The sequence below is a fragment of the Plectropomus leopardus genome, chromosome 15 (genome assembly GCF_026936395.1).
Source record: "Plectropomus leopardus strain MGB_pleo_1.0 chromosome 15, ASM2693639v1, whole genome shotgun sequence".
Classification (NCBI taxonomy): Eukaryota; Metazoa; Chordata; class Actinopteri; order Perciformes; family Serranidae; genus Plectropomus; species Plectropomus leopardus.
Genome location: NC_142190.1, coordinates 1,187,669 through 1,197,500, shown reverse-complemented (window position 1 = coordinate 1,197,500; position 9,832 = coordinate 1,187,669). Strand labels below are relative to the sequence as shown.

General features: G+C 43.0%; 1 protein-coding gene across 1 annotated transcript in view; it reads left to right on the top strand.

Annotated features, from left to right (window-relative positions):
• fam53c (family with sequence similarity 53 member C) overlaps positions 1-9,810 on the top strand; it is a 12,564-nt gene extending 2,754 nt beyond the window's left edge. The window contains 9 exon segments of the mRNA XM_088088863.1: positions 825-947; positions 1,499-1,542; positions 1,544-1,742; positions 1,744-1,825; positions 1,828-1,872; positions 1,875-2,130; positions 2,132-2,167; positions 2,169-2,481; positions 3,242-9,810. Of these exon segments, the coding sequence (XP_087944989.1) occupies positions 825-947; positions 1,499-1,542; positions 1,544-1,742; positions 1,744-1,825; positions 1,828-1,872; positions 1,875-2,130; positions 2,132-2,167; positions 2,169-2,481; positions 3,242-3,538 (1,395 nt within the window). The 3' untranslated portion in view covers positions 3,539-9,810.
• Positions 9,811-9,832: the final 22 nt, after the last annotated feature.

Sequence of the window (9,832 nt, the reverse complement as noted above, 5' to 3'; positions counted from 1 at the left end):
TTTGACTATTTTCCACCTGATGAGGTCATTTTGACCATATTTGGCAGATGGAGGAAATTCACTGCTGATCACTGACATATCCTGAGCTGTGACCAACAAAAATGCTTAAAAAAGAAATCTACTTAGCATGTAGTATACTGAAAATAATTCATTATTTTGTTTTCATCTAAAAACAGAGGTTTTACGGCTGTTTCTACACGGACAGCAGTGCACACTGATGTCATATTACACTTACACGTCTTAGATAAAAACAACATTCTAAAATCCTAGAAAAATTCCAGAGAAGTCCTAAATCCCAGAAATGCCCTGAAATCCCAAAAATGTCCTTGAATCCTAGAACGTGAAATAATAGAGTTTCTTACCGTCGACGAAACATTGACTTTTGCCTTTCAAGGTTTTACATAAATGACGTGAAGTTGGCAACTCGTGTTATAAATTATCTACGAGTGGGTTTTCCGACACGAGATGTAGGAAAGTCATCATTCCGATTATTCCGACGTCACATGACTGCAGCACGTGATCGTCACTTCCTGACTGTTGAAATAAACGTGACTCTCACATTCGTCTCTCCCTGCTCTCCAGGTGCATTGCCGGGGGCAAAAGCTGACCAACAATGTCCTTGTGAGAGTGGGCGGGGCTACCTGGCCCTGAGGTGGTAAGGAGGAGGCGGAGTCTCAGTCCTCAGCCCCTCCCCCCACTCCTCCTGCGACAGACCTACGGACGCACACACAAACGGGCGTGGCTCTCCCCTCCCTCCTCCTCTTCCTCCTCCTCCTCCCCTCTCCTCCCCTCTCTCTCCCCCTCCTCTCCCCCTCTCCTGCCAGTCGCCCTCCCCCACCTCCCCTCAGCCCCGCCCCTGCCACCATGCTGTGGTCACACTGCTCGTCAAGAGCCTGAGGACGCAGACTCTGGAACGCAACCCTGCTCAGCCGGGGGACTTCTACCTGGTGAGACTCACACCTACACACACACACACACACATACACACCTGCACATGCACATGTGCAGACACACACCTGGAGCCTCACAGGTTCAGAGTTCATGTTTTCTTTAAAAATCACAAAAAGCCAAAAAATTTTAAGGTAAAAAGAAGTTGCCAAATATTTTTACTTTAAAAATTGCCAAAAAGCTACAAAGAAACTTGTCTTCAAAGCAAGTAGAGTGTCCCTGCTCTGAACTCTTTGTCTTTTAGTCTTTCAGTCCCTGCTGGACCCGAAAACCCTCGCAGAGTGCTGGCCCCAGATGGCTTGATGCCTGGTGAGCGCTCGATCGTCTCTGAGTGAATAAAATGTTTTAAAGAAAGCTGCTGATTTTAATATTTCACCTCCAGAAAAACATCAGTCCGACCTCTGATGAGGAAACACTGGAGCCTACGTTTCCCATCATGCAATAGTGAAGAAAAAAACTGCATGTAGAATCTGCATGTAAGTGATGTTGTCACCTGACCTGTGTGTGTGTGTGTGTGTGTGTGTGTGTGTGTGTGTGTGTGTTCTCAGAGAGCAGTTACTGGCAGCTCTGCCCTCCCTCCAAGTCTGGCCTGCAGGGGGTTACTGAGCTCTAGTTTCCCCCCCGGCCCCGTGCCCCTGGTGCCCCCTGATGCTCACCTGCAGGAGGGGGGCGACCCCCTGGACGGGGCCCCCTCTCAGGCGCAGCAGCACCGGCCCCTGGCGCCCAGCACCTCAGCATCCGAGCTGTCCCTCCCCGAGCGCCGGCCCCTCCCGGCCCGGCCCCCGCCGCCTCCTCCCCGCCCCCAAACGGCACTGCCGCTCGCTGTCGGTGCCCGAGGACCTGTCGCGCTGCCGCTACACCTGGCGGCCCAGCGCTTCATGGTCTGGACTCCCGTCAGTCGCCAGCAGTGCCACGGGGAGCTGGGGAGGGGTCGCAGGCGGGCCCGGGGTGGGGAGGGGTATAGGGCGGGTGCGGCGGGGGAGGAGCCTGTCCTCTCCGTGCTCCCAGCTCGTCTCTGAACTCATCGCTGCATTCCTCGTCCAGCCCCACCTTCTTCAGCCTGGCACTGTCTCCGGACTCGCCGCTGCCCTGGAGCTTCCCCTGGGACCCCAGCGAAGCGGCAGCAGGGGGAGGAGCCTGCTGCTGCTTCTTCCCCTCGCCGTCCTCCTGCTCCTCCTCCCCTCCCGCTCCACCCGCCTCCCCCTCCTCAGAGGCGTTTCTCTCTCTCCCGTGCTCATCAGAGACTCGGCGGCCTCCACCTTCCTGCCTCCGCCTCCCGTGCCGTGCCAAGCGGCGGCACGTCCTCCGAGCTGCTCGGCCGTGGCCGGAGGGGCCGTGGGGGGCCCGGTGCCCGCCTCGCCCTCCTCGGCCTGCAGCACGCCGTCGTCTCTGCGACGCAGTCTGCCGCCGCAGCTGCCGCGCTGCCACTCGCAGCCCTGCGACCTGCTGCTGCTCAAACCGGGTCTGAAGAGACGCCGCGACCCAGACAGACCCTGTGCCCGACCCGTCCTCGACTTCACCAAGATGACTCAGGTACGGCAGGAGAACGTAAACACGACTCATCGCCTGGTTTTAATTTACAATCTTAAATATTCTGTGGTCGCTCTTTTTAAATTCACCACGTTCAGGGTTTGTACGGTCCTTAAAAACCTGGAAAAGTCATGGAATGAGCAAATAGCGATTTACAGGCCTGGAAAAAAATTGTAAAAACTCAATATACCTCAAAAGTTTTAGAAAGGTCATCTTTGGTTTCACATATTAGCGATAAAATGAATAGAAGTCGAGCCGTTTTTAAGTTGTGTTCTCCAAACCTGAGCTGAAAAAACAAGCCCCGCCCACCCTCCCATTATTAATGCACAGTCTCTTAGTTACATTTTAATATTCACTTTGTTTCCTTTTCTGAATTCTTTATTTTTTTCAAATATATATATTTAAAAAGAACCAATAAGGAGCATCAATGGTCATTTCAGAGAATTTATGGTCTTTAAAATTTGCCTCAAAGTCCTTGAAAAGTCCTGGAAATCCATTGTTAAAAATGTGCATGAACCCTGATTTTGCACCGTTACCATGACAACCAGCACCGATGTTTTAACCTGGAGATATTTACGGTCTTACATCATCACATACTGGTTTCTGATTGGATGTTGTGTTTTTTTAAAATTCAAACTTTTCCACATTTTCAGGTCGTATTTTTTTTTTTTTGCTTTATTTATTCACATGATTTATCTTACGATTGATTAATCGTTGACTCTGAGCTCTAGTTTTCAGACTTCTTCCTCCTGTCGCTCTGCAGACCCGCAGCATCGACCCGCAGTGTCTGGAGCGCGGCGGCGGCAGGCTGGCCTGCGGCGGTGACGTCTGCATGGGCATGGAGGCCTTCATGGGCGACTTCCGGGGCTCCTGCTCGCCGGCCGAGTGCCTGGGCAGGACCAGCATCGGCCCGCTGAGCGAGAGCGACGAGGAGTGCCGCGAGGATGACGACGATGAGGACGACGGTGAAGAGGAAGCGGAGGAGCGCGAGGCGGCGCAGCAGGCGGTGTTTGAGAGGGATTGTACAGAACTCGACTTGAACTTAATAGAAGAAAACTGAGGCGTTTGTAAATGGAAGGCTGTTCTCTGTTTCAGTTTTTTAGTTTGGTTTGGATTCGAAGCCCCGCCCCCCTCCATCGCCTCCTTGCCACCAATCAGCAAGGCTCTCAGGAACAACACCTTCTCTCATTGGATGAGGAAACGAAGCTGATTGAGGACGACAGTGATGATGTGACTGCCGCGGTGACGACTCGCCGCTGTGGAATCCTCCTGGCTGCTTTTTCACGTGTAACGCTGGTCGCCTGCCGTGAGCGGAAAGTCCTCAACCTGCATCTGACCTTCAGTGACCTCCGCAGCGGCCCCGACCTGCACGCTAACAGGTGCGGGCCCCTGAAGCCCAGATGCAGAGTTGACCCCCTCAGACTGTCCAGGTGCGTCTCGGCGTCCAGGTGTCTTCCAACACACAGTTGCTGAGTCTCTGTAACACACTTCAGTCTGACGAGGACGTCGCCGCGCCGCAGCGCCGACCTGACACGCCATCACCACGCCATCACCACACGGTCCCAACGCCAGACGTCTCAAAGAGCAGCTGTGATTTAAAGGGTCAGTTCACCCAAAACACTCAAACACACCTTTTCACTTTAGAAGTAAATAAATCCAACATAGGACTTAAATTTCAGAGCAGCAAGGCGGATTCTAGTTTTTACGCTCAAAGTCGGACACTTAACCATTTAGGGCATTTTTTCAGCCACCAATTTACATCCCCTAAAGTGTTTGTTTTTGTCGCTGACAGGCTCAGATTGTTATTCTAAGCGTCTGAAAATGGAAAGGATCCCGACAGAGACAGATATTTTTGTCAAAGAGTAAAATCCAGAACCAGCCCTAAAATCGCCACCGCCAAACTGAATAACAATTTGAGCCTATCGTTGACAGAAACAAACACTTTTTTAGGCACAAATTGACGGTACGAATATGCCACAAGGGTAACATTGAAACCTGTTTTTGTCAGCTGACAGGCTCCATCTGATCCTACAGAGAAAGATCTTTTTGTTTAACATTATTTGAGCTTTAAAAAACACACAAGTTGAGCTGCTTCTGTTAAATATTAATCAGTATTTCAGAAAACCTGATTTTTTTGCCATTTAATACGTAAAGTTTCCTACAGTCTGACGATTTTTGTTATTTTGTCTGAACATTTTAGTTTGTGATTTTGACTCCATGTAAATATTGAGGCGTTAAGATATTTATCATTAAATTAAGCAATCAGAATGAATTTTATTGGCACAACTTTAATAAGAGAAGATAGTTCAACGTCTGGCTTCACATACACCACACACGCTTCATGTCACAGTCATGTGACCTCAGCACGGTGATGCGTTCAGGTTCGCTGCTGCTCCGTGGCGTCGTCCCGTCAGGCTTCACTGAGGGCAGGTAGCCACTGATGCTGTTGTTCACCTGAGTGTTCACACATTCCTGTTACTACACACTCCTTCTCATTCACCCACCCTCTGTGTGTGTGTGTGTGTGTGTGTGTGTGTGTGTGTGTGTGTGTGTGTGTGACATCTTGAACCCCCTGGTGGTCATGTCACTTGTGTCCAGATTGAATCCAGATATAATTTATCCACATTAACACCTACGAGCGCTCACACCGGTCACGTTTCCAAATTTTAAACTCATTTCCATAAAAGAAAAAACGTGTTATTATGACACGTCATGTAGGAGATTCACTCTGAACTCCACTCAAAGCTGAAATGATGGAAAATCAGGTAGAAGAAAACATGATGGAAATCTGATATTTATGCTAGTTTCCTGTGTTAATGTGAGTAGCAGAGGACTTTTATTTTAACATTTAAATCCATGCAGGACATACGGGGTTCATACCGTCAGAAAATTCTGGAAAAGTTATGGAATTTTCAGGCCCGGAAAATATTTTGAAAAGTAAATATCCCCTTTAAGTTATTGAAAAGTCATTGAATTTTGTTTCACAAACCTGTAAAAAAACATGATGGGTTCAAGGACCATCAAAAATTTGGAAATCCCCCAAAAAATTTTAAAGAAAAAAATAATTGCCAAAATTTAAATCATCATTAAATCATTTAAATCTTGTGTAAAATAAATACCATCCCAATGTTTGAACCTGAATTATATTTAAATATTCAGTTCTAATCTTGTGTTTAAATATAATACATATTTAAGGAAACATATATATCGTAATAAAAAAGAACCGTCATTTCAGAGAATGTATGGTTTTTAAAATTTGCATCAAAAGTCATGGAAAAATCACGGAAATTTAGTGGTAAAAATGTGTATGAACCCTCCTTTATTACATGTAATTCGTTGACAGAAGACATTAAATCAGATTTTGGGTGCTTTTATTCTCTCTCTGGATTTAATCTGGATGCTGAGCAGAACCATCAGGTGTGAATGTCTGTAAAATCGACTGAAAACTCTGATGCTAGTTTTTGTTTTGTTTGTTTTATTTCCTCCGATTTTCACTTGAAACCCACAAAAATAGAAGAGAAACTGCACGCTGAAGGTCTCTGAACCTTTGACAGCGTTTAACCGAGCGACCACGCGGCTTGTTTTACACACTTAAGCTTTTCTACTGAGAATCACACTTCACATTCCTGCTGATCATTTCAGACCCACTTCACGAAAAATCAACCTGCAGTGAGATAATCCGTCACAGTCAGTGTTTTTCTTTACTGTTGGTTTATTTTCATGTGGTCAAACAGTTGACAAAACCCGAGAGTTGATGGTCAGCGGCAGAAAAAGAGCGACGTTTGAGACTCACACCCAGAAGACAATCAACAAGTAAACAGGAAAAAAAAAGAAAATAACATGTTTGAAAAATAAAATGTTCATTTTAGTTCATCAGATAAATGCACTTAAAAAGGAAAGTATTACGACTGAATAAAGTTTGACTAAAATGTTGACTGTGATGGATTATCGTCATTTATAATTGTGGCGACTTTACTGTTAAATTTTCAGATCTTTGTTTAAAGTCAACAGCAGCAAATTCACTTTGTAAACGATTGTTTTTAGGGTTCATACTGTCATGAAAACCCTGGAAACGTCATGGATTTTGCAAATAGAAATTTCCAGGCCTGGAAAAGTTTCGAAAAAGTAATGGGAATTAGTTGCACAAACCTGTATGATAACACATAATGTGTTTAAAGACCGTTGGAAATTTGAAAATTTTTGTTTTTACGGTTTCTGGCTATAAAGGGGTAGTTTTGCCCATTTGTTTTTCTTTTTTGTGATTTTAAAGAAAAAAATGTGGCTTTTTTTTTTCTTCACAAATTTTTGATGAATTTTAAGATAAATTCTAAGGCATTCTTTTAAAAAGAAAATTAACCTTAAACACCCACATAATTTTAAGAAACTGTTTTGGCATAATCTTTTTCTTTTGAAATTCCTGAAATTTGGGGGATTTTTAATAGAAATATGCTTTCCATTTTCTTAAAAGCTCATTAAAAAACTAACAGATTTATTCTAAAAATATCGACAAAAATTTAAAAGGGCCAAAAATCTGAGAAAGAACCAGTAAGGATTATCGATGGTTGTTTTAGAGAATGTATGGTCTTTAAAATTTGCCTCAAAGTTATGGAAAATAATTGGTAAAAATGTGTATGAACCCTGGCTTTTGCTTTTTCAGAGGGTTTCAGTTTGTGTAATTGTTTCTTTTTCTCTGTCTGATGTCATCCATCATATTGTCGGGGGAGGGGCGGGGGTAACAAAAAACTTACTTCTGATCTGAAAAACTGCACTCGTAAAAAAAAACAAAACAGTTCGACAAAATGTTAACATTTCCTTCAGTGAGAAGTTCATGAGTGTCATGAAACTGGGATGTGGTTAGCCTAGCTTAGCATAAAAAATTGGGGACAATGACGCTCTTATTTAAATTGTGATAACAAGAAGGACACCGTTATTTCTTCTGTCTCATTCTTGTGAACATGATATCTCAAGAATGACCTGAGATAATTTCTTCAAATTTAGCACAAACGTCCGCTTAGATTAAACAATGAAAAGTGAAGGTCACTGTGACCTTCTATTCGTCTTCTTCTCGTGAACGCAATACTTCAGAAAACCTTTAAGGATTTTTTTTCTAATTTCTCACAAACATCCCATCGCACTCAAGAATGAGCTGATTAGATTTTGGTCACTGTGACCACTCGTCTCGTGCTCGTGAACTTGATATCTTAACAACACCTTGAGGTATTTTTTTCTGTGCAAATATCCACTTGGACTAAACAATGAATTGATAAGATTTTGGTGTTTAAAGGTCAAGGTCAATTTGACCTTGTATCTATCTAAATCTTGTAAATGTGATTTCTTACGAACACCTTGAATGAATTTCTTTAAATTTGGCACAAACATCCACTCGACTCAATAATAAACTGATAGCATTTTGGTGGTCACAGGTGAACGTGACCTTCCATCTGTATTATTCTCATCTCTTATTAGTCTCTCCAGAAAACCTTGAAGGATTTTATTTCTAATTTGACACAAACATCCACTTGGACTTAACAATAACCTAATTTGATTTTTGTGGCGAAAGGTCATTGCATCTATCTGATTTTCGCTAACACAATATATGAAGAAGGTCTCAAGAATGAACTGATTAGACTTTCACTGCTACAAATATTTAGTATAATTTAGGCTCTTTATCTGTTGTGACTATTAAAGTTTAGCATTAGCTTTCACCACCTTGGAATAATTCCAAAAATTGGCATGAGCTTTTTTTTTTTCTTTTTTCTTTTTTTACTTGTTTAACAAACAACAACAAATAACACGATCAAATTTTATTAAGAAAAAATCATTTGCAGTGGAGCTATAGCTTAAATTTCTATTTGGGTCACAGATTTTGATGTAACACCAGCGATAGCACAGGCAAGCTGTTTTCCTCTGCTTCCATGCCTTATGCTAAGCTACGCTAACCACATCCTGAATCCAGTTTTGTGCTTCACACCCAGACGCGGGATTGAATACTTCCAAACTTCTCACCTCTCAGAGTGAAAGATGATAGTAATATTCACCAACAAGTTGAACTGCTCCTTTACGTTAAGTTTGCTACGAGCTAGCGCGTTAGCTTCATGTGCTGTCAATTAGAAATTTCAACTTGGTGAAAAAAATATTTAAATAACAAGGCTCAGTTCACACACACACACACACACACACACACACACACACATTTTACTCAATCTACTAAACAGTCAGGAATTAAACACTACACTTAAAAAAAACACAACAGAAATATCTCCGAAACAACAGTGTCCCCACAATCCACACAATATATCTCTGTAACACAATATGTAATACACATACGCACACACACACACAATATATATGTCCCTGACACCAGGACAAAACTATGTCCCCACACACATACACACTCAGTGTCCTTGTAAAACACATAAACACACAATATGTCCCCATAAGACACATATACACACAAAATATCTCCCGTAATATACAAACTCACTGCCCTTGTAACACACAAACATACACACAATATGACCCCATAATACACATATACAAATTCAGTGTCTTTGTCACACTCATACACACGATATGTCTGCATAATACATATAAATGAACTCAGTGTCCTCATCGCACACATATGCACAAAATGTGTCCCTGTAACGCACATATACACACAATGTGTCCCTGTAACATGTATACAAAGGCGGTGTCCTTGTAATATACATACACACAAACACAAAGTCCCTGTAACACGCATACACGGAAACACACACACACAAACAATGTCCCTGCAAGACACGTAAACATGCAGTGTCCCCATAACACAGGTAGACAAGCGTCCCTGTCCACACCCCCTCCTGGCTGGTCGGTTTGTTTCCGTTGATCACTCCATGACGCCCAACATAAGCCTTAACTGAACATATATTATTATTCTGTAAATCAAAATGTTAAAAAGAAAAAAAAGGAAAAGACAAAACTAACAGAGAAGAAAAGGAAATGTGTACTGTAGCTGTTAAATTTTTAGTCCCTCTGTTCATTATTTTCTGCTGTTTTTTCTTAATATTTCTAATCTGATGTCTGAGCGTGACGAGGTGTCGGCGATGAACACATCGTGTTTGAAAAAATGAAATAAATAAAAGCAGCTTCAGGACGGCGGAGGAGCTGTAAACGGAGAAGCAGTCGTGTACAAAGTTAGCGGAGAGACTCGGACATCTCTTGTCTTTTAGAAATGTTTTTTATTGTATGTGATTTAAAAAAAAAAAGAACAATGACAACATGGCAATTTGAAAAAGCAGTTTGTGAATAAATTAAGTTTATTGAGAATTATTTTACAAAGAAAGGGGAAAACTGGCGTCCTGTGTTTATTCCC